The sequence below is a fragment of the Sebastes umbrosus genome, chromosome 13 (genome assembly GCF_015220745.1).
Source record: "Sebastes umbrosus isolate fSebUmb1 chromosome 13, fSebUmb1.pri, whole genome shotgun sequence".
Taxonomy (NCBI): domain Eukaryota; kingdom Metazoa; phylum Chordata; class Actinopteri; order Perciformes; family Sebastidae; genus Sebastes; species Sebastes umbrosus.
The window spans coordinates 8,947,562-8,971,364 of NC_051281.1; the positions used below are offsets into that span (position 1 = coordinate 8,947,562).

General features: G+C 36.7%; 2 protein-coding genes across 2 annotated transcripts; both read right to left on the bottom strand.

Annotated features, from left to right (window-relative positions):
- Positions 1 to 5,723: 5,723 nt before the first annotated feature.
- Positions 5,724 to 11,980, bottom strand: nepro (nucleolus and neural progenitor protein). Its single transcript, XM_037790973.1, has 9 exons — positions 11,851 to 11,980; positions 10,602 to 10,756; positions 10,348 to 10,436; positions 9,189 to 9,317; positions 8,965 to 9,042; positions 8,464 to 8,765; positions 7,728 to 7,783; positions 7,394 to 7,608; positions 5,724 to 6,752 (listed from the first exon to the last, which is right to left on the bottom strand). The coding sequence occupies exons 1-9, from the start codon at positions 11,936 to 11,938 to the stop codon at positions 6,467 to 6,469; spliced, it is 1,398 nt and encodes a 465-aa protein (XP_037646901.1). The 5' UTR covers positions 11,939 to 11,980; the 3' UTR covers positions 5,724 to 6,466.
- A 1,333-nt stretch (positions 11,981 to 13,313) lies between these two features.
- Positions 13,314 to 22,465, bottom strand: poglut2 (protein O-glucosyltransferase 2). The gene is made up of 10 exons (XM_037790891.1): positions 22,070 to 22,465; positions 19,266 to 19,471; positions 18,951 to 19,156; positions 18,271 to 18,348; positions 17,910 to 18,082; positions 16,786 to 17,023; positions 16,372 to 16,581; positions 16,078 to 16,167; positions 15,209 to 15,313; positions 13,314 to 13,473 (listed from the first exon to the last, which is right to left on the bottom strand). The coding sequence occupies exons 1-10, from the start codon at positions 22,267 to 22,269 to the stop codon at positions 13,456 to 13,458; spliced, it is 1,524 nt and encodes a 507-aa protein (XP_037646819.1). The 5' UTR covers positions 22,270 to 22,465; the 3' UTR covers positions 13,314 to 13,455.
- Between the last annotated feature and the right edge of the window lie 1,338 nt (positions 22,466 to 23,803).

The window sequence follows — 23,803 nt, forward strand, 5'->3', positions numbered from 1 at the left end:
AACTGCTCCTGCCAGGGGTAAATACAAAATAAATAAATAAATAAAAAAATACATCTATATAGAGAAAAAGTAAGGCAAGCAAGGCAGCTTTATTTGTAGAGCACATTTCAGCAACAGGGCAATTCAAAGTGCTTTACATAAACATTCAAGAACATTGCGACAAAGTGCAAAGTAACATTAAGACATAATTAAAAAAGTTATAAAAACATTAAAGATTAGAAAATAAAAACAAGCTAAAAATAAAAGCTAGGATAGAAGCTGAACTAGAATATAACACACAAGAGTAAAAGCTCTAGTGCAGTATAAGATCATTATCTGGTTTAATAAAAGGCAGCAGCAAACAGGAAAGTTTTAAGCTTTGATTTAGTTGGACTCTGAGTTTCTTGCTAAAAGAAAATACTGATAAATAATGAATAATTAAAGGTCATATTGATAACATTTTATGTAGGCTGGACGAATAATTAAAATAAAGAATACATCCACAGATCCACAAATTAAGTGTCCTTGCTGACCATTTTCATATAGTTTCAGATTTAAAACAGTTCCTGGCAGCCATTTCCCAATGCAATTATTATTATTATCACTATTCTCATTATTGTTATTATTGTTATTATTATTATTATTATTATTATTATATACTTATTACTTTCTAGATTGATTAACTGCTTGGTCTTTAAAATGTCAGCAAATTATGAAAACTTGCCCATCACAAGTTCCCAGTCCCCACAGTGATGTTTTTAAATATCTTGTCAAAAGTCCAAAACTGAAATAATATACAGTTTACTATCATATACTTCTAAGAAATATTTACATTTCAGAAGGTTGAACCAGTACATTTTTGCTTAAAACAAACAACAAATAAACAATTGATTATCAAAATTGTTGCATATTGTACATTTTGATATTGCATACAAATTAATGTAAATCAGTGAATGGCTAGAATGATAAAATATACAACCAAATTTCCAAAACTCAGTATCACAGTTTGCAAAATGGTTTGTTGTGATGTTAAGTAGAAGAAATGTGTAGTAGCTAAATACAAAACCACTGGTATGACTTTTCAACAATAAAACTATATCTTTGGTTAAACATTAACTCTCGTAACGTGTAAAACTCATCCAATTTCAAAAATGCTAATAAAATTGTGTGCACTTTTCTGTACTACAAATAAAATGTCAACACCTGAACATGAACGCACACTGGCCCTGGTATTATAGTTATGCTGAGTATGGACCTTTCTCAGAAATTACAGAAGAAAATATGACAACAATTATAGTTTATTATAGTAATTAACATTATAGGAGGATGACAGCAGCAGCTGAAATAGGCAAAAACATATTTTATTTGTTTATCGCCTCCAACTGACATTATTTTGACAAAACATTATATCTAACTCTGATTTTACTTTGCCTCAAAATCATTGCAGTAGAGAAGACAAAGACGACAAATGGTTAGGTTTTCAGTTAAGAAAACGAAGAAGCCAAAGACACTTTTATGATAATAAGACAGATGAAGTCCTATTACAATTTAAAAAATAGAGCTTAGTAAAGCTAACAATGAGTAACAGTACAGGCAGTGCAATTTTTTATTGCAGTGCACTAAAAGTGCCCTCTATGACCCTGAATGAGAATAAGTGAGTATAGAAAGTAAATGCATGGATGGTAATGGTACAACTGGGGGCTTTTTTAGGTCATACTTATAGAGTTGAGTAAAAGCTTGTCACTATGCTCTCCCAACAGATTTTGCTAGCGCAGGATTGTAGACCTCAACATGAAAAAGAATATAAAAGGGGTGCACTCTTTTATATTCTTTCCATCTTAATTGCAGCAGGGGAATAGAGCACACACATATAGTGTGTTTCAGGTCTCTCTTAGTACATGTGGCACTGATGAAGGGCCACTTTGTGTTCAAGAGCAGTAGTTCCCGACTTATCTTTCTTAAAGCCGCCCCTACTCGTGTCTAAGAAAAGCTGAGCACCCGACGTCATCACCCTAAAAGAAAATATACAAATCCTCAATTTAAATAAGTTGATTCAGTGTAATAAATGAGTCTTTTTTTTATTAAATCAACTTTCTTCAATGAATAGTTTTGTCAACATAAAGTAATAACATAATGCATCATTTGCACATTTAAACATAACATTTCAGAAAACTCGTAATACAAAAAAAGACTGTCTTAATGTAAATAAATCAACTGTGGAAGTTTCATAGTGATATCTATTAGTTAAATTTTTTACCCTATTCACCTGTAGTGTCTCCCATTAAAGGCACTGGGATTGAAAGCCCCCTATAGGCGATACCAAATATTGTATTGGCTGCACCATTTATATTCAGCGTACCCCTCTAGCCTTAATGAGGATTTCGACCTTGCACGTTTCCTCTACTAGTATATTCATGGCCTTGGTACAAATGTATGCTTTAGATCACTGAGATTTTGGAGACCAGACGTAGTAATGAATAGCACTACAAGAGCTTGATGCACTAGGCTGGCCTCTTTGTTTGTTTGGTCTCTGTGGAGGTAATGACGTGATTGATTTCATGAGTATAAATGCTGAGAATTCCTTTGTGACACGCCATACAAAGGCTGAGACCCGAGACATTTATGCGCTCTGTTCCCCTTCTGCTATTAAGGTGAGAGTGAAAATAAATTGAAGAAGCATATTGGGGAGTGCAGACCTTTATATATTCGTTCTCAAGTTTTAGGTCATATTATGCCCACAGGCCATAACTGATGCATTCACAGAGTCCCTGGAGAACCACTCATTCCTACAAAAATATGCACCGAACTCCGCCACGTGGAACCATCTATTTACAGTTATATGCTATTAAATACCTCTTGGCTGACAGAGGTAGACAGACGGGGTGTCCCACAGTCTCCTAAACTGAGGCAGCAGACGGTGCCCCAGACAGATAATGATGCTCTTAAGGTGTACAGCTGAGCAAATACGTAAACTACAGTGGAACTATTGCAGAAATTGGCCTCCCAATTCTGTAACTAGTTAGGTTTTTTATTACCTGTACATCTGATTATTTTGAGTCAGTAAGTTTGCTGTAATTACTGACAGCTACATGTCAACTGGCAACAAATTGTAGTCTCTCCCTAAGCATCCTATATCAGTTTACGAGTGGTGGAGGTACGGTCAGTAAATAAAAACACACCTTAATCACCTCAACAGCCCACAGTCTGTTCAGAGACACATACTCAAACTCTGTATAGGTGACATTATGTAGCCTAAATTCGGTGCAGAATGCATTACTGACACATCTGTGAATTGCTGTCAATTCATTCTATATTGCACTTTATTTTGTATTTCTTAATAAAAAGTAGCAAGGTGAAAGTCAGTGTTGCTGCATTGCATGAAAAATGCCGTCTACCATCAGTATTTCATGTACTAACTACATCTTCAACGAGGCACACATCCCTAGTGCATCGTTGTTTTGTAGATTCATTTATACACTGCTGCTCCCACTTCTACTGAGGAAAATGTGTACAAGATAACAGAAGAATTTGTTATCTTTTGTTGGAGATAATAGCTGCAACATGTTTCCGATTCATTAATGCAACCTTTAAAGCCAGGAAAAGACAACACTTATGTCACATTACGATATCCAGTCTCATATCCCGATATTGATATATCATTATATTGCCCAGCTGTAATTAGAGGTCACATTTAGAGAACTGTGTACACTGCATGTGAAGTAAAAAAAAAAGTGTTCTAAAGGTTTTGCTGGCATGTATATCCCCCTTTGTGCTGATAGCAATTGGCTCAGTCACTCCTTCAAACTTTATCCTGATTAAAAAAAAAATGGCCTGAGTTTCTATGTACTATTGTATACAGAATGCAGACATTCAAAGCTTTCCCTCTGCTCCTTTCCCTCATTGCAGCAAAAGTACAAAAGTTGTCCTTGACTAACTGGTTTAGATGAAACCCAGAAAGCACAGGAATCAGGAATCTGCAGCCTCGTACGCACAAATAAAGCTGGCGGGCTGATGTGAGAGACCATAACTCAGCCCAGCGAGTGCTCAGTGAGAGGGAAGAAAACTGCACCGTTGTATTTGTGCAGATGGGAGGACGGTGTCGTCTTTGGCAGAGGATGATAAGATGGTGGGCAGGAAAAAAACACACAGACTGCAACAGAACTAACCCTTTAGCTCCTAATCTGGTGCACAGCCTCCACTCCTGAGCAACCACGGTCGCTTTGGACTGCCAGACACCTGTATGGTTTCGATGTGGGGGCACTTGTACCTGCACAGCTTTTATACTTTACTTCAAAGGCCTATAGATCTGGGGCCATCCTGCCTACTAATACACAGCACTGCCAGAGTGTTCTCTGCTCATATCAGCACTCACAGTATCTGCTTCCTCAGGCTGCCTTACAATTAACAAGGCTGAGGGATTCAATGCATATTCTGAGAACAATCATCAGTCTGGAACTAATCATAGAGTGCATTCATTCATCACCTCCACCAGGTGGAGCCAGAAATACCACCAGAGCCTTAAAAAGCCCTTTAGACATGGGATCTGTAACATTTATGGCTTTTAATGCTTAAAATAGGCATTTGCAGTATTTCACGGTTCATTAAACTGATTTTTATTTCATTGTGCATAAGACATGTTATTATACTGTAGTGCTGTCTTCAGAGAGTGGAACAAGATGTGCACTTAATAGCTCTTATAATGGTATTTCACTGAATGTGTGCAGCAGAGCAGTGAAATAGGTGTTTAGCGCCATAAAACTGTGGCTTCAGTGTGCAGGAACAATCCAGGTTCATTACATTTTATCATTAAGCAGTTCTTCAGTCAATTTAAACATTCAGAAATGGTTTTATAACAATTCAGGTCAGATCATATTAGTATTTCTAAAAACAGACCAGTGCCATTAGTATATTTACTGTATGCAACAAAACCAAGGGAAAACGTCATGGTTGGCTTAAAATAAGCAGGTAAACCATAGATATTAAACAGTTTTAAATCTATGAAGTAAACTAGGTAAAACATGTGTGGGAACAACATAACATAACTACAGGAAACACGTCACAAACGTCAACAACATTATGTGACAATGTCACTAACATAACTGACAAAACAAAACACCGCTCCTGTTCCGTCGAGAAAGCAACGAGGCGTACTCAATGCACGCTAAACGCATTTGGCATTTTCTGGGCATTTATACGCCTTTTTGTAAAAAAAATATGGAATATCAACTTTCTTGCATATGGGATTTTATAGTTTAAATATTTCAAGCATATCATTTGATTTTTTTTTTTTTGCTGAAGCCGACATGCTTCAAAATATTTAAATGCCTACTATGGAGGTTTATCTGTGCCATAGACATTCAATGCTCTTGTCATTCTGAGACAAAAGACAATCGCCAGGACCAGGAGATGATCTTCATGTTTCTTCAAGTGTCTGCATTGAAAATGTTTAAATACTAGGGCTGTCAATCAATTAGAATATTTAATTAGGGCGCCCCGATAGCTCAGTTGGTAGAGCGGGCGCCCATATAACAAGGCTGAGTCCTAACCGCAGCAGCCTGGGTTCAAATCCAACCTGGTGTCATCTCTGCATTTCGCCCCCTCTCTCTCTCTTCCCCTTTCTAGACTATCCACTGTCCTTTCAATAAAGGCTTGATATGCCAAAAAAATAATCTTTAAAAAATATATATATATATATTTCATCAACAACAAAAAGAAATGACAAATATTGTCCAAAAACCCTCACAGGTATGGCATTTAGCATAAAAAATATTCTCAAATCCATTATATGGAAAACTCAAGCCCAACAGGCAACAACAACAAATTTCATTAACTTTGACAGCCCTAGTTTAAATACCTTATTATTCAATATCTAATACACTAAACAAGAGTTGAATCTACATTTTTCAGTCAATGGTATGGCTAAAATCCAAAATTAAACTGCAGTGAAGGTTTGAGCCATAAAAACTCTTAAAATTCCCCATTCAGATTAAAAAAAAATCCAAAATATGTCACAGCATTAAATATCATCACCTCGGGCGTCCTGGTAGTCAAAAAAAAGTATCCGCTGAGTTACAGATGTCTCTTTCCCAATGTAAATCTATGGGAAAAAGTATTTTTGGGTCCAATGGCATCACATGACGGACACTGAAGTTGTAGTACCGCTGTTTGACCACTACGAAAGTTGGGATCAACGACCGGCGCTCTTCCTGGGGGCTTGGTCATATCCCCCCTCTCTCTCTCTCTCTCTCTCTCTCTCTCTCTCCTTGTTTCCTGTGTGCCTCTATACTGTCCTATCCAATACAGGCTAAAAATCATCACACTTACTTTAAAAGTGACTGCTGCCGTTTAGCACTTCATACAATGTCCAATCATCAGTTTTAACTTTGCATCAAATTCCATCTTCCTTTCAAAACAGAGGTATGTGTCATATACTGAGCTCAGCTGCATTCACTAATGCGTTTCCTTGGATGTGTCTAAGTCCAAAGTGTCACAAACCTACAGAGGCGAATATATCATCAATGTCGTCCTGGCTGGTGGTCTGAGATGTCGGCCTGTTTATCTGGTCGTCCCCCGACAGTCCAGACTCTGATAACTCAGTCCTCTTCCTTTGTCTCTTCTTCTCCTTCAATCGACTCCTGAGTAACCGAGAACGCTTTCTCCAGCGAGCGCGTCTCCTCGCTGCAGCAGAAGACTGACAGGTTCTTGGTGCTGATGCGTGAGGAGATAAAGCCCGGCAAGCTTCCTGTCTGAAGGCCCGGAGCTTCCTCTGGACGCTGGGGACAAATGATAGAAATATGAGCAATTAGTATTAGGAGCGACTGTGTCACAGAATACTAAAGTATGTATTTAAGATGTGGGATATACAGTATGTGTGTGTGTGCTATATTGTGTCTTCTGATGGAGGGTGACCTGGCACATGTTTTTTTGTTTTATGTTTTTATGTTATCCTGTTGATTGTTTGGAGCATGTGGTGCATGACGAATGTTTCGTGTGAAAGGACAATAACGTTTTATCTCATCTCTTATCTTACGTAGTTTTACCTCAACACTCTGCACACCGTGGCCACTTTATAAGACACACCTGTACAGTCAGACAGAGGTGTGGACTTGAGTCACATGACTTGGACTTGCATTTGATGACTTTAGATTCGACTTGACAAAATCAAAAAAGACTTGCAACTCGACTTGGACTTTAATAAAAATAAATCTATTCAACTGTTCTGCCAAAAAGTCATATTTTATGATGCTTATAATGTTCAGGTTTTTCGACACCATCATAAAGGCAATCGTGGTGGTGTTGTACTGGTAGATTTTACGGCAGGGCTGTTGCATTAAATTGCGTTAGACTCCACAGCTGTACCTAATAAAGTGGGTGTACTAGTATATGAGTGTATATTCTGCGGTGTTGCTCTTACTTGTATCCTGCTGCATCGAGGCCTTTCAACCTCTTGCACTTTAAATGCAGGAAGCTTAAAAGACGTTTTTCCTTTTCCATCTTCTGGGATTTACACCACAGGATTATTTCTTCTAGATGCGTTGCCATGTCTGTGAAAGTCGCGGCCTCTCTCACTTGTTTCTTGAACTTTTGTTTCTCGTCAGCCTTGTGTGTTTTCTGCCGGAACGATTTGCCCTTGGGTGACAACATAACTCAATCATTAGATGTGATGATTAGGTGAAAACACTTTGTAATTACATATTCTTCAATAATAAAAGAACGATTAAATGTTTCATCTGGTTTTGCTCACATACCTTGGTTAAGTCCCTGAAAGCTTTGAGGAAAGGCTTGTCAGTGTCAAGACCTAATCCTGAAAAAAGAAATAAAATGGTAACAGTAATGTGAATGCTGTTGTAACAAGGTTCACTCTGCATGATAAATGAGATGGGGAGAAAATGCAGCACTGGGTTGTCCTGCGTTCTGTAAATTCTTTATAACAGACCGTTGCTATGTATAGCAGACCGTTGCTATGGGCGCAGTTCAGATGTTGGACTTTCTAGCAAGCAATTCAACATCCAGTGATGCTAATAATGTAATGATGCTGGCAGTGAAATGTCTCTTTTTTTAGCTACATAGCATGATATTAAAAAGGAAGGAACTGCCTCGTATACTTGAGACAAATCTCTGGTGTGGCTGCCCTTTTTTTTTGCTGTAGGCGAGATGGCTATACAGAAATTCACATTATCCAAATATGTGCTTGAACTGCTACCATGAACATCCAAATGTCCTCACATGAACTACACATGATGACTATTATCATAACATACGACTAAAGCTCATCTTAGTTTACTGTCTGCTGTTATTTGTGTGTCTTTACGATGGTATGTACGGCAGGCTATTAACAGCCAGAACCAGCTGTGCACTGAGAAAGTAGAGAAGAAGAAACAAACCAATCAAAGTAGGAGGCGTTCCTGTCATTCTCTACTGTCTTCTTACTGCGCTGCATTAATTGTGTTCTACAGAATACAGAACAATGAAAAAGCTCCACACCTCTTTCAACAGCAACTCCCATATCTTCTTTAACCTTCCTCGTCCTTCTCTGGTTCTTGACTTTAACAGAAGATTTCTTCCTCTGCTGCTGCTTCTCCTTGTGGTCTTTGGCAGCGGGACCGTGTGCTAGCTTTTTGGTCAGGAAAGATGCATCAGAAGGACCCAGGAACTGAGTCATATCTGCTGGCAGGGAGAAGTCTGTGAGGAAGGGCATGGGCCGGGCGTTTGATACTTCTCCGAGGAGCTCCAGGAGCTGCTGGTACAGAGTGGACAGGCTGACCAGGATACCGCGGAAAATCACCCTGATGGAGCACAAAGGTAGATTTAGATTCATGGAAGCGAATTCTAAACAAACACAAACTATTTCAAATACAGATTTTTCTAAATTGTACTGCAATATGGAGCTGCTAACATGCAGAACAACTTTGTGCTGTATAAATGTGCATCTTTTTGCATTTCTCAACCTTTTTAAGATGTGACAGTGAGGAAGAGAGCACTCACCAGAGACGACTGAGCATGCTGGTTATCACCACATTCAAGACAACAAACTCCTTCAAATTCAGATGCTGCTTCGAGAGTCTGAAGCACATCTCTGTTAAGGATAAATCAGGACATCAAGAAAGCCACAATTTTCACACTTAATTCAGAAAAAAAACTCTCTCTTCAGAGATTTCTGTCAGACTACTATTCATGTTTACGAATAGTGTGACCTCTGAAAAGGATACGAGAAAGCTCTGCTGCAGCGATTCAATGTGCAGCTCATCAGCTGGGCGGCTCCCAGCACTTTGAGACACTGCCACTCCAGCATGGGCTGACTGGGAACGTCACACTCACCAGCCTTGATGCTCAGTCCTCTAAAAAAAACATGTCATTACAGTGAATAAACAGATGATTACAGCCTCCCACCGTCAACTAAATACATCACTGCTGTGGTGTGTGCATTAAAGAATTTGAAGTTGCAGACTACCATGGTTTAATTGATGGAGTCAATAGTGACGGCCTATTCAGGATGGAACCTGCCATAATAATAAAAAAAATGACATTAAATGCACTAAAAATAATATTAAAAAGAAATGTAGGCATTAATTAATTGTTAAATATGACATAAATTGATATTTCTGTTTTAATTTGCTTCTTTATTTATTTATTTGTATTAATTCCCCTTTCTACTTTTTTAAAATTAATTTTCCCTTTTATTTATTTAGTTATATTAACTTGTAAATGTATTTACTTATTTATGTTTGCGTTTATTTTTAATTTATTATTAAATGTATTTATTCATTATTAAATTGTATGTATATATATTTATTTATACATGATTTTCCTTTTGCATTTCCTCCTATTTATTTCCCCAAACTTATTTATTTCTGTATTCTTTTCTTCATACATTTTTTTAATGCATATTCTGCCTCATTTCTCAATCGTTTTTGATGTGCACCACACAAAACCCACAAGTTAGAAATGTCCTGACCTGATGACCTTAATTCAAGCCAGCTTGAACATACAATTTAATATTTTACTAATTTTAGCCAAATTCTTTATTCATAAGGCAAAATTCTTAAAGACCCAACCCATCTTCATATGCTACTATAGTGAAACTCAACTCTACATTAAGTTCCTGAAATTAATGAAATCCAAATATGCCAAAGATCTCTTTATATTACTTGAAAGTTATCAGACCCTATAACTAACAACTGTTTAATATTTTTTTTACTTTGTTTTATTCATGTCATGCTTGTAAATGATTTATTCTGCTTGCATTTTTGAAATTTGTTCACATACAATCTGTGTCATTAAATGGCAAAGACTATGTTTGATGCTGGCCTGTATGTTCATTAACAATAGGGAGAAACAGCACATCAAACTGAACCAATGAAACTTTACCTTTGAATTCTGTTGGGACACATCTCTTTCAGCTCCTGAAGAGCATCATCAAGCTTCATGCTCTTCAGCCTGTTTATGCATTGTTCAACCTGTGAGAGATAAACAGAAAATATGTAACATGAAACTCACACATGAGTTAGTTCTATAGCTTTTTTAGTTCTCTGACTTTTGCATGTTTCCCCACCACCAGGACTCAAAACAGATAGATCAACAATCACACATCCTGCAGATGTGGCCAGATGTGGACGCCTCACCTGCTTCAAGCCTTTCAACGTCTTGTTGCCTCTGAAGCTGTTATTCAGGAAGTACAGCAGCTCGTAGAGAACTCGCACCTCCGTTTGAAGAAGCGTACTCTGAATCAGCTTCAGCACCTTCTCATTTTCCAGCAACAGGGCTTTAACACTTGCATCTGCAGAACAAGAAACAACACTTAAACATCATAGTTTATTTTTATTTATTTTTCATAATATAATTTATTGGGTTTTCTTATTTTCACACACACAACAATAAGAATAATAATAAAAAAAAAACAACTACAACAAACAAACAAACACTGGTACAGCTCAGATAAAAAAATGTATATAGGAGGTCATATAGGAAATAGTCCTTAGTGCAGGAAGTCACAGGATATATGGGTTCATGTTCAAGAGACTCCTTGTGAGATAATGGAGGAGAGATCAGGTCCAATATAATTCAGAAAGGTAATGCCAAATATTGTAGAACTGATCTACTTTGGCATGTAGAATATTTGTAAGATATTCCAAAGGGACCATCTCAAATATGACTTTACGCCAGCATTGAACAGAGGGTTTCTTATCACTTATCCACTGTAGTAATATAGTTTTTTCTAGCAGCAAATGTAAAAATGTTAAATAACCTTTTGTTGACTGCAGTAGTTATATTTGTACATTGGATTAATTTCTTAATCCTTATCATATATCTTTTCCATTTCACATACCATTTCAGACCAGTACTTCTGTCATTTATGACACGACCAAAGGCAATGGGTTAAGGTACCTATTATATACCTAATATATGTATTATATGTATAATTTTAAATTGGATTGCTTTTGTCTGGGTAAAGATGAATATCTTTTTGGCATGACTCCAAATATCTTCCCATGTCTCATCATTAATAGTCACTGACAGTTCCTCCTCCCACACACTCCTAAGCCTCTGTGTATTTGTAGTATACATGCCATTCATTGCATTATATAGCAAACTCAGAGACACCCCAAGATGATCTATAAGGGTTGTACTCTTAGTGATAGTTTATGTATAGTATATATAGTTTATTTAATGATAATGATATGGCTCAGGGGAGAACTGCAAATCCCCCAGGATGCAAGTACAACATCAACACTGCTGATGGTAGATACATGCCCTCCCACGTGGGTTGCAAGCTGCATACAGTATATACAGTGTATTTGAATTGTTGTCACAGATATAACATTAACAAAGTCAACATGTTTAGATAATTAACATCCGAACAGTGAATCGTACCTGTAGTTGAGCTGAAATGTACTCTGACAAGAGAAACTGCACCTGGAAAGGTAATGTTTACTCTGTTCCACGGTTCTCCTCCTGCCATGCTTGATGCTTCCCTGCAAAAACAAAAAACATGCGGAAGTCAGCCAGCCAATGGGATTCGACTAAATAGAATTACGTCATAGTTCGTCTTAAAGGCACAGACACACATTTTGACACATGATATATCTAACATTGAATTTATGGGGAATTTAAGATATGGTAAATTTGACATACATACCAGTACATGTAAAGTAATAAAAGTTACCCCCAATTTCACAGGATTGCGCTATATAAATCCATTTATCATTCAATATATCACAACTATAAAAACTAAGAAAAGTGATAAAACTGTTAACATGTATGAATAAGAATAAAGTATGTTTTTTATTATAACTTTATATTTTTTAAAGTTAATTCACCCCAATTTTTTTTTTTAATTATCATTATTATTTCTATCTATTTCTTTAAATTCATATCTAAATAAATCTGGGATAGTTTTTATATTATATTATCATTCTATGATATATGAGTTAATAGAGAAGTGAGAAACGGGTAGGGAAATATAAGTTTTACTTCTACCTACTCCTTTTCGAACACTATTACTCTTGTTTTGTTTATTATTTTGTAGCTGTTTTTATTTATTTTTATGTTCAAAATAAAGCCATTCATTCATATCCTTCAATAACAAAAAAAAGAAAGAACACAGTGAAGTTTATTTGAATATCTGACAATAGTGAGTTAGCAACTAATAGTCAATACCCTCTGATTTCACATTGGAATCAATTTGTGGATGATATGGTATGGAAAAAGGCCTGGCTTCTACCTAATCAACACTTAATCAGCAATAAAGTTAAGGAAGTTTATTTTAAACAATAATTCATTATATCCAGCTAAAAACTATGTTAAAAAAAAAAAGATTTAAGAGAGACATTGATGTGAATTGTAATTTCTGTTATGGATGTCCAGAAACTGTTGTGCATTTATTTTTTGGAATTGCCCAGTTGTGAAGATTTTCTGGCAAAACCATGTGAGTTTTTATTACTGAGTATATTGATGACAGTTTTGTCTGGTTTTAGAGGAATGTGTTGTTTGGTCTCCTGGAAAGACAATACACAGTAAAACTCATGTGCACACAATTAATCTTAATATTATGATTACCAACTTCCAGGTAAGAAACCACATTTAATTGTTTTTAGCAATTAGTTCAGACAGTACATTCTCTAAAACAAAATGCAGCTCAACCGGTACATTTTCTTACCTTGTCTGCAGGCGGCGAGTGCCAGTGATCAGAACTAGCAGCCGTATAGCAACGGTCTGCTATACAGGAATGACAGAGCTCTGGGATGGTATGCCAAGTGCAATTTATGATTTAGCATATGTGTATAATATGTTTTTGCAGTGTGAGTGTATCCAACAACAGTAGAAAAAATAATCAATTTCAACATACAAAAAGATTTTATTTAAAAAATGAGATGTGATATTCATACTGCATATAGTCATACAATTAATGAACACTCAAACATTATTTGGCAGTATATCAGATATGAAGGATTGCTCTGTAACTGGACGACAGGTCAATTAAAGTTCATCCTTTGCCTGAAAAACAAACAAAAAGATTAATAGTTTAGTTTATTTAGATTCCCATTTGCTACTGTATTGCAACATCAGCAACTCTTCCTGGGATCCTCATTTATATTTTTAACAACAATTCAATAAGAAAATACATACATACATCAAAACACATCCGTAACATTCACGCTCACAATATGACTCAATACATAACACAACCACTGAGACACACAACAACCAACACCAACTCAAAGCCTCTACATCTAATAATACATATAATAGCTCTAAATTTAATCTCTTACATAATTGATAGAATAAATCACTCAACTGATCCACTAAATCACAAATAAGTGGGATGGATAGCTCTCTACATCCACATCACATCTTTGAGAACAGAAAAAAAATAACAAAAAGTTATATAAGGTTCACCACTATTCCTTGTGTTAACAAAGATAATCTTAAGTATTTGTTAAAACATGTTGGGATCAGAAGGCTGGATTTTTAGCTGGATTTGTTTCGGCATGTGGGAAGAAATGTATGCCAACAGAAAAAATATATAATTTGTAAAACCCAATTAGAGGCAGCATACTTTTGTACAGCAGTTTGGTCTGAATAATCACTTTGCACTTAAAAAAAGGTTAAATAGAAAAATGTATAGAACTTTTTAGATTACGGTTTGCCTTTATCATATTTAAAACTCCCACATATCTATCCCAGCATAGCTCCACGGACCTCCAACCTCACCAAAGGTCTAATAAACGGGAGTAACACCTGTGTGGATATGTAGGGCTTTTAATGTATTACTTTAATTTTTATTTTCAACTTGCATTTAATACAATAATACTTCAATCAATGCAATATAAAAAATAAAATGCCTGTGCAATATTTTTATAATATCCAACCTCACTGCTCCCATATTGTATAACCGGTGTGACAATAAACATCTTGAATCATTTATTTAGCAAGGTGCACTGGCACCTTACATACACCAGAGGGAGACACACTCTTTACAATGGTATGGTCTGCCTTGAGGCGATGTGGTACCAAAGTTTAAACATTAATACCAGTATTTTTTCCAAATACTATTATTATTACTAATGAAGAGCTTAAACCAACCAATGTATTTGGCACAGTTAGAAGCTATTCTGTTTGTTCTGCTGCAGGTTTGCCTTTCTGGAAGTCCTGGTGTTTGTTTTCAATCTACCTCTCAATCATGTGCAAATTAGCAGGCATATCTAGAGCATATAACTGGAAAAAACTCTCATTAGTTGTCAAATATTAAATTAATCGGCAACTATTTTGATAATCGATGAGTAATTTTTTAAGAAAAAAAATTCAAAATTCTCTGATTCCAGCTTCTGAAATGTGAAGATTTTCTGGTTTCTTTACTCCTTTATGACAGTAAACTGAATATCTTTGAGTTGTGGACAAAACAAGACATTTGAAGATGTCATCTTGGGCTTTGGGAAACACTGATCGACATTTTTTCACAATTTTCTGCCATTTTATAGACCAAAATAATCGCTTAATTGAGAAAAAAAAAGTAGCCTACACCTAAAATTTATGCAAATGAGGAGCGGCTAACATGACACTCCATCTCTCAAATCATGCCGCCACGCTACCAGAATGCATTGCACGGCTCTGATAATGAATGGGAAGCGTGGAAAGGACAGATCCTGGGGACACGTACCATAATCCTGTAAGCTGAGGTGAGGTGAAACAATACAAAGTCACTCTGATGCAACTTAACGGTGTCCCTTACCCTCGTCCTGTGGCAGGAACATGGGAACAGGTCGTCACTGGGCTGCTCCACCAGCTCCATGCCTTCACGAACCTTGGGCTCTGTGACCTGGAGTTTGGCATACTCCTAGAAGAAGAGCACTGAACTTACAGAGAGGACTATGACTGGCAGGGAAGCACATCCTCATAACAATTAGATATTAACGCAAATTTGTTTTAATGCCACTAATTTCTTTAACGCATTAATACAACTAGCATTTTTTAGGTCGTAGCGAGCTCAGTTCTAAAGCAAGATACTGGTATCATAGGAAACTAGAAAACCTGAGGAATCCATTGGTACCAATCATGTCATACTAGCTTGTCAAGAAGGAGGCTAAATAACGCTCCAAAATTACTCTAAATCTTGGCGAGGAAAAACGGTCATGGCCATTTTCAAAGGGGTCCTTTGACCTCTGACCTTAAGATATGTGAATGAAAATGGGTTCTATGGGTACCCACGAGTCTCCCCTTTACAGACATGCCCACTTTATGATAATCACATGCAGTTTTGGCCAAGCCATAGTCAAGTCAGCACTCTGACAGCTGTTCTTGCCTGTTGGGCTTGAGTTTGCCATGTTATGATTTTAGCATATTATTTTATGCTAAATGCAGTACCTGTGAGGGTTTCTGGACAATATTTATCATTGTTCTGTGTTGTTAATTGATTTCAAATTCTAAATGATATACATACATTTTCATAAAGCAGCATATTTGCCCATGTTGATAAGAGTTTTAAATACTTGACAAATCTCCCTTTCATGTTCATTTTGAACAGATAAAAAAATGAGATTATTTTGCGATTAATTGCGATTAAATATTTGAATCGATTGACAGCCCTAGTAGAAATGTTACCTGGTAAAGTTTGTGGTAGTAACAATATATGCTGTTTCCCATGAGTTTATTGCGGGCAAACTGCTGACCCGCCAGTGCAATTTCCTGCACCTGAAAGACAGCAAGAATCAGAGCAACTTGGTTTACAGACAAGAAAAAATATACTCCACTCTGACAAAATGATAAAGTTATCTGTGTTAATTCTTAAGGAGGCCAATAAATAAGCACAAAGAATCAACTGACTAGAATTACACCACATCATAGGATTAACCGCCAAACATAATGTGCAATGCCCATAATCATTATCATCCTCACCTCTTCATCGTGGTCTTGAGCCCACTGGATCTTTTCCAGCAGGTCTCCGAGGTCCGCCCTGATGGGGATGTAGTGCTCCCACGGTCGAAGCTCATTGTAGAAATGCTCGTAGTAGCCAGAATCCTGCTTCAAGACAACACTGTCTCCTGCTAGTAGGTACGGCAGTCGATACGCTGCCACGGTGCCGTCGATGTTTATTTGGTACTTGTACTGGTGGGATAGAAATAATAAGAAAGTGACTTTCTTCAAAATCAACTTATGAAAAGCTGCTTAGCAACTGCTTCTCCAAACTGGGGGCGTGCCGACCGTCATCTCCTGTAGGTAATACACTCACTATGGATAAGTACCTCATACAACCCCACTTCAAAACACAAAAGCTATTTCTTTAATTAAATCAGAAATGAGTGCTCTCACCTTGAAAAAATCAAAGAAAGAAACGTGTTTGACCAGCGGCCCATAGAGACTCTCATCATGTTTGAAGAAGAAGAAGTTGGTGAAGGCAGCGTCTATCATGTCGGGGTGAGCCCTGGCGAGCTTGACCAGCTCCAGACGTTCCTGCCGACTGTCCCGGCCCCTCCAGAAGGCCGTGGCGTTCTTCTCTGGCCAGGGCGGCCCCGTGTTGGCCTGCACCGACATCATGTCCAGACTTACTCTGTTCATTGGATGGACAGCATGTTGGCCAAGTTATTCATCTCAGCGTCTGTCACAGTTATGGACTCATATCGATAATGACGTGCAGAATCATAAAGCGGACATTAAGACAGTAATAAGAGCCTCACGGTCATGCATATATAAAATGGATTGACTTCATACTGTCAGCTTTGCCTCTGTGCCTATAAACTATTTGTACTCTGGTGCACATACTTTGCTTTCTCTTTATGAAAAACAGTTTTAAATATAGTTTTGTCATGCAGAGATCAGCAGCTACACCTGGCGAAAATCACTCATTACAAAGTGAGAATTTCTGCAGGGCAAAAAGTCAATGTATGCGTGATACGGAGAGCTGTTCTGCTGGCTCAATTTGGATGTAAAATAAAATATTTGCTGGCAAACTTTTTTTTGCTGTGACACACCAATTGGCTATCTTCCACTGCATAAAAATGCATGAAGCAACGCTGCGGAAATAATGAGCATCCTGACGCAGGTTTATTTTGGTTCCACATTATTCAGTCTGCACTGTGACAGTGTCGTGGTGCAGTCTGTATACGCAACCCCTATTTGTCCCCATCGTCATCTCCTTTGGGAAGAACAGCTTATTGTAAATCATCCTTATGACTACAGGTGTGCAATGTGTCCATGCTGACTTCGACTCCCGTCCTCCACTAAGAAACAAGCTACAAACTTTTCAGAGCCACCAGTTGATACTCAAAAGATAACGTTTTCAATGGAGTGTTCCTTTAAGGGTGCCCAGGTATGATTGGTGCTTTGGTAGACTAGTGATACAGCGGTGACACACTCTGTAGAGTCTTGTACAGATTTAATAATAACTACAATTAAAGTCGCATAACGTTTTTTGTGTTATGGATGCACAGCCTTACCTCCCCATGGTCTCAAGGACAGACTCAGTCAGGTCATACGTGGGCATGACGATATCTCTGGTATTGTTGGAGCCACACCAGGAAAAGATGGGATGAAGCTTCTCTGTGGATTTCCTCTTCTCCAGCGGCCAGTCACCCAGGTTAACAAAGAACTCTATATCAGGGAGATGTACCTGGACGCACAACACAACACCATAGAGAGGACAATATGAGAGTACGCTCTTCTTTATATATATATATATATATATATATATATATATATATATATATATATCTCATGTCCTTTTTCAAATAAAATGTATTAGCGGCATATTAAAGATTAAAACTGCTCAAATGTTTCAGTATTACACAGGCAGTTTACCTTTCTGGTGAGTGACAGGAGGATGGCGTCCATAAAGATTCTGAACCCCACATGCTCTCCAAAAGTTTTAACGTAGATCTAAAGAGAATAAAAAAAAAGCTATATCAACATAAAAAACTCCGCTGGTCTTATTATGATGCAAAGAAAAAAAAGAAAGCAATGCTCCGTCTATTTAAATGTGAAATTAGTTTGGAAGCTCAACCCCCCTCAAAACAGATCATATAATTGGGATTGTGAATCCCTGACAACTGATGAATGGCTGGATGTTCCCAGGTAATGCTAGCTCTGTGGCAACAAGGCTTTAGACGTATCACTGTTACAAGAACCTGGATTGACGTCCAGAGTGGTATTTTGAGAAGATTGTACCCTTGAACACCTGGTTGATAGGCTGTTGTTACAAGCGTGTCACATAGCTCCAGGCTCTCTTGGCCCACTTTACATTATCACATGGCCCTAATTACTATTCAGCCTAAAGAAATTCTACCCGTTATTACTACAGTGCCCTGTGGTTACGATGGTATTTGAAAGAGAATCTGGGGATTTTTTTTGTAAAATGACTTGCATGTTAATGTGACAGTTAGAGGGATACATCAGTTTGCTGTTACACCAGGCTGATACTGGCTATTTAATAACAATATAATATCTTGTTTCTTCTGTGGTGTTGGTGGCGTGTGCGGTACCTTGTTGTCTTTGACAGTGTAGTGGCAGAGGCTTTGTCTCTGTCCAAAGCGCTGTGGGATCTCCTGCGCGTTACGATCTGGGTCGACGTTAGTGTAGGCGGCCAGGTCCCGGTCTATCTGAGGGAAGGACGGAGGACAGTGCATGTGGGCCTCCCATACAGAACCACTGGGCTGGGGACAGTCACAGCCCTCATGGTAGACTGGGCCTGTAGAGAGGAAAAATACACAGACATCAAATGTGCCGTCTTTATCGGGCCAGAAAACACAAATCTCATCATAAAACATATTTTGCAGGCAGCTTTGATCGTGTTCTACCTTTGAGGATAAAAGGTGACTTGGCGACGTGCTTGTTCTTGAGCAGAACGTGGATGTGGAGGTCCGTGTAGGTGGCGTACATTCTGTAGCGGACCAGGAAGGAGCCATCCTGACGATCCAGGACCTGTATCCAAATCCTGGTGAACTGCTCCACTGGAGCTACAATCTTCACCTCAAATGTTTTCTCACCAGGTGATGTTGTTAAACTGTGAGGGAGGAAACATGGACAACGTGCTACTGTTAAAGAGAGAACCAAGCCGGAAAAACACAAGTGTAACACCACACTAACTGATGAGGTGATAAACTAAAATGTTTAGTTTAGTGTACATTAGGGCTTAGGGCTGGGGGATATGGTCATTTCATATCTCGATAATGACATTTCATATCTCCTCAAGACATTTGAGGACGTCATCTTGGGCTTTGGGAAACACTGATCAACCTTTTTCACCATTTTCTGACATTTTATAAACCAAACAACTAATAAATTAATCAAGAAAATAATCAAAAATGAAAATATTCGTTAGTTGCAGCTCTAAAGCATTTAATTATTGTATACAGATGACATGTAATTCCTTTATTTGAATGTGATTCTTGCCCAAATATCTTAATATAATGGCCCCAGATAAGCACCTGACATTTTAGTTACTGAATATTATTTGCTCTAAACTGTAGTTTGGGTGGAGTGAAAAATGTGATTAAAATGAATAATGTGATAAAACGTTCCTATTTTATAAACGTCTTGAGTACAATTGATTGTAACCTACATGCTTTGTCTCACCACTAACCCGTAAACAATGCTGTCACAAAGTATTAGGACAATGACAACAACATTTTGTGTTCTATTGGCTCCATACTACGGCACATTAGATTTGAAATGAAGCTTTGGTGGTGTTTACATATCCTGGTTGCCTTATCTGCACTTTAACCTCAGAGTAAAAGTTTGATTTCAGATTGAAAGTGCCAAAACAATTACAATCAGATTTTTTTCCTATTACTTTCTGACTATATTGTAATTTAATATCACAACTTGTGCATTAAAAACAGGAAATCTGTTGTTGCTGATATAATTTCATGGCTTCTTGGTGTTGGCATGCTGCTATTGTCTCTCTTGTGTACCAGCAGACAACAATAATGTAGTTTTTTGTTGGAGGCGTGAATGGAAGTTGAGAAACTGATCCATCTTGGGACCCAAAGCATGTGTGAAAGTGACACCCACATAGAGCGGGATACCTTCATTGGCCCCATGGGAGCTGTTGGATGAAAGGGGTCCTTGGAGGTTGTCTGACTCTTTCTCCCTGGGGCGCAGACTTTCATGTCTGCTCTCCTACTATTGACTGGTTTAAGATTTCAGCATTGTTGAAAAGATTTACTACGATTTCCTTTCTCTGTAGTCATGCAGTCCTCAGGTGCTAATAAAAAATGCACTGCCCTGCATCAATTTAATTGGAAGGCTATAGTTTCACAGTTGTTTTGCAGGATATTACAAAAAGAACAATACTGACCCAAATATGACAATTTTTTCTTAGAAATTATAATTGAAAAAGTGGGGGTTGTAACATTTGACTACATTAATTTCTTGATGGGAAAGATAAACATCTGTCAAGCTTAACATTATCTTAATAAGGTATTATACCGTAAGGTATTTTCTTATAAAAACAAACACTGAAAAAAGTATAGACAAAAATAAACCTTATTCAGGGCTGCATATTTGCTAATAGGAGAGTTGCTCAGCAGTGACAGAGATACAATTTTACTCGCTGTAGTTTTAACTAAATGAATGGCTACAAACCTCTTCTGGCTCTAGCACAACCACTTATATACCATTTATTTACACATAAAAAATAAGTCCCAGAAATGATTATTATTTATTTTTTTATTTATTATATACTTTTTTTTGGTAAAATATATACAATGATTATATACCTCCTGTAGTACTTATTTATGTATATTTGTCATATATTTCTCTTAATATTTTGTCAATAAAATATGTCAATTGATATATATATATATGTATATGCCCACTCCCATGTTGATCAGAGTATTAAATACTTGACAAATCTCCCTTTAAGGTACATTTTAAACAGTTAAAATATGCGAATATTATTATTATTATTATTATTATTATTATTATTAATATATACTGTATATATATATATATATATATATATATTTTTTTTTTTTTCTTGATTTGTGTGCCTTAGAGTGTTGGATGTGGGATTATTTATTTTTTTATTATTATTTATGTTTCGAGTGTTTGATTGTCTTCTTTTTGTTTTGTCTTTCAGTTCCAGGTATTATTTGTCTTTTGTTGTTACATATCTGAAATGAGGCATGATATTCACTTCACAGAAGTCTGTAGGCTACTACTGATATGCACATGCTTCCTAATAAAAATATTTGAAATATGAAAAATGTCAATTGAATTGAATTTACATTTACATGAAATTATTGTGTATCATATTTATTTATTATATATATATATATATATATAATATATATATATATATATATATTTTTTTTATTATTATTATATATATATATAATATAATATATATATATATATTATATATAATATATATATATATATATATTTTTTATTATTATTATTATATATATATATAATATATATATTATATATAATATATATATATATATATATATTTTTTAAACTGCCCTATATCATCTTACAAAGGATCATCCAGAGCAGGAGGCTACGTGGAGAACTTGAACGCAGCATTGCTTGCCAATAAAAATGTTACAGGTTGTTGCAACATTAACATTAACATCCTGATAACGTTACTCACTTCCTCCCCGAGCTGTCCACCGCCTGTATGTAGAAGAACCGAGCCGGCAGCACCAGGTCCGTCTCGAGTCCCGGTCCCCAGACCAGAGTCCTAGCAGCGCTGGGTACCGAGGAGGAGTCTGCTGCTGCAGCCGGGACTTCATGTCTGAACGGCTGCAGACAGAAGAGCAGCAGCCACCACGGAAACACCCGCAGACACATAGCTAACGCTTTAACGTCCCGTTTCCATCTGGAACAACACAACTCAGGAGTGACATCTCTAATGGTTAATGTCTGGCTATCATACGAGCATACTGTTGTTATTTTAATACGTTTTAAGTGATACAAAGATCAGCATTAGCTTCAGAAACCCTCGTACAGTTTGGTTAACTATCTGCTGAATGAGCAGGGGGCGGGACTAACTGCGCTGCGATGAAGCTGATTGGTCAACACTGTCGCCGAATCTGGGTTTTAATTGGCTGAATGAGCGCTCTTGACTCTGATTGGACAGAAACCCAGAAGTTCAAGCCTTGGCTACATGCTGTGATGGTGATGATGATGCTGAGTAAAGAAAGGAGTGAAGGGGATGGGATTGTGAATGAGGCTTTTTGATTGGTTTATTCACTTTCTTATTTATTTTGATAAATTAATTCAACTGGAACTGTATGGAGAGATTTGCTCATAAAAATATTACACATAATCAAAAATATATATATATACAAAATATATACAATAATTTGATGCTGTGCATATAGTACTTATTTATGTATATATATATGTCATATATTTCTCTTAATATTTTTTCAATAAAATATGTCAATTGATATATATATATATATATATATATACAGTATATGCCCACTGCCATGTTGATCAGAGTATTAAATACTTGACAAATCTCCCTTTAAGGTACATTTTAAACAGATAAGAAATGTGATACATTTGCGAATATTGCTCTTTATATGGTTCTTTTTCAGTTTGTATGTTGGTGGGATAGGGAGGGAATTTGGAGTCATGTTTGTGTGAGTTTGTTTGTGTTTTGTATGTTTTGTATGTTTGGTTAACTTAAAAAATTTGAAAATAAAATATTAAAAAAAAATAGAAGTAGTATATATCCTAGTAGCAATACCACACTGTAAAAATAATCCATTGGTAGAAGTCATGTATGGAAAATGTTAAGTGAATATTATGTAAATTAATTTTGTACTCGATGTAGAAAAATGCCCCCTTTCAGAGTTATACTATTTTATCTCGTATAATTATTATTTTTTCTTTATTGCTGATGTGTGTTAGTAGTATTTGACTGCTGTAGTTGAGCGAGGTCAAGCTGATTTTAATTATTTTATATACTGTTGCATAATTTAAAGGTGCCATTGATAACATTCAGCCACTAGATGTCACTTTCTCCCTCCCTCGTTCCTTTGAATGTACTTCACAAATCATGTGCCAGGCACTTACAGTCAATCTCAATCAACCATTTATCCGTTTTTTCCACACTAACTGATGACCCAGAAATACCGCGTGACACCAACGTCGTTTTACTATTGGCTAGTGGGAACCAAACGTCAGATATCTTCCACAGAGATAAATAAAACATCCATTTTGGACCTGCCAAATTAAAAAAAAAAAATATTAATTCATAGTCATAATAATTCTTTTCAGGAAAAGCCATACTTTTAAATACATATAAATGTTATCAATATGAACTTTTAATTCTAGCAATACATAATATAACAATAATATTAATATAATATGT

Bases quoted from the DNA above. Each gene is read 5' to 3' on its own strand.
- nepro (XM_037790973.1), bottom strand. From the start codon at position 11,938: ATGGCAGGAGGAGAACCGTGGAACAGAGTAAACATTACCTTTCCAGGT. The intron at 10,757-11,850 runs GTACGATTCACT...CTTGTTCTGCAG, and splicing joins ACATTTCAGCTCAACTACAG to ATGCAAGTGTTAAAGCCCTG. The intron at 7,609-7,727 runs GTATGTGAGCAA...TTGTCACCCAAG, and splicing joins CTTTCAGGGACTTAACCAAG to GGCAAATCGTTCCGGCAGAA.
- poglut2 (XM_037790891.1), bottom strand. From the start codon at position 22,269: ATGTGTCTGCGGGTGTTTCCGTGGTGGCTGCTGCTCTTCTGTCTGCAG. The intron at 19,157-19,265 runs GTAGAACACGAT...TCCTCTCTACAG, and splicing joins GTCACCTTTTATCCTCAAAG to GCCCAGTCTACCATGAGGGC. The intron at 16,168-16,371 runs GTGAGGATGATA...GCTGTCTTTCAG, and splicing joins CTCAAGACCACGATGAAGAG to GTGCAGGAAATTGCACTGGC.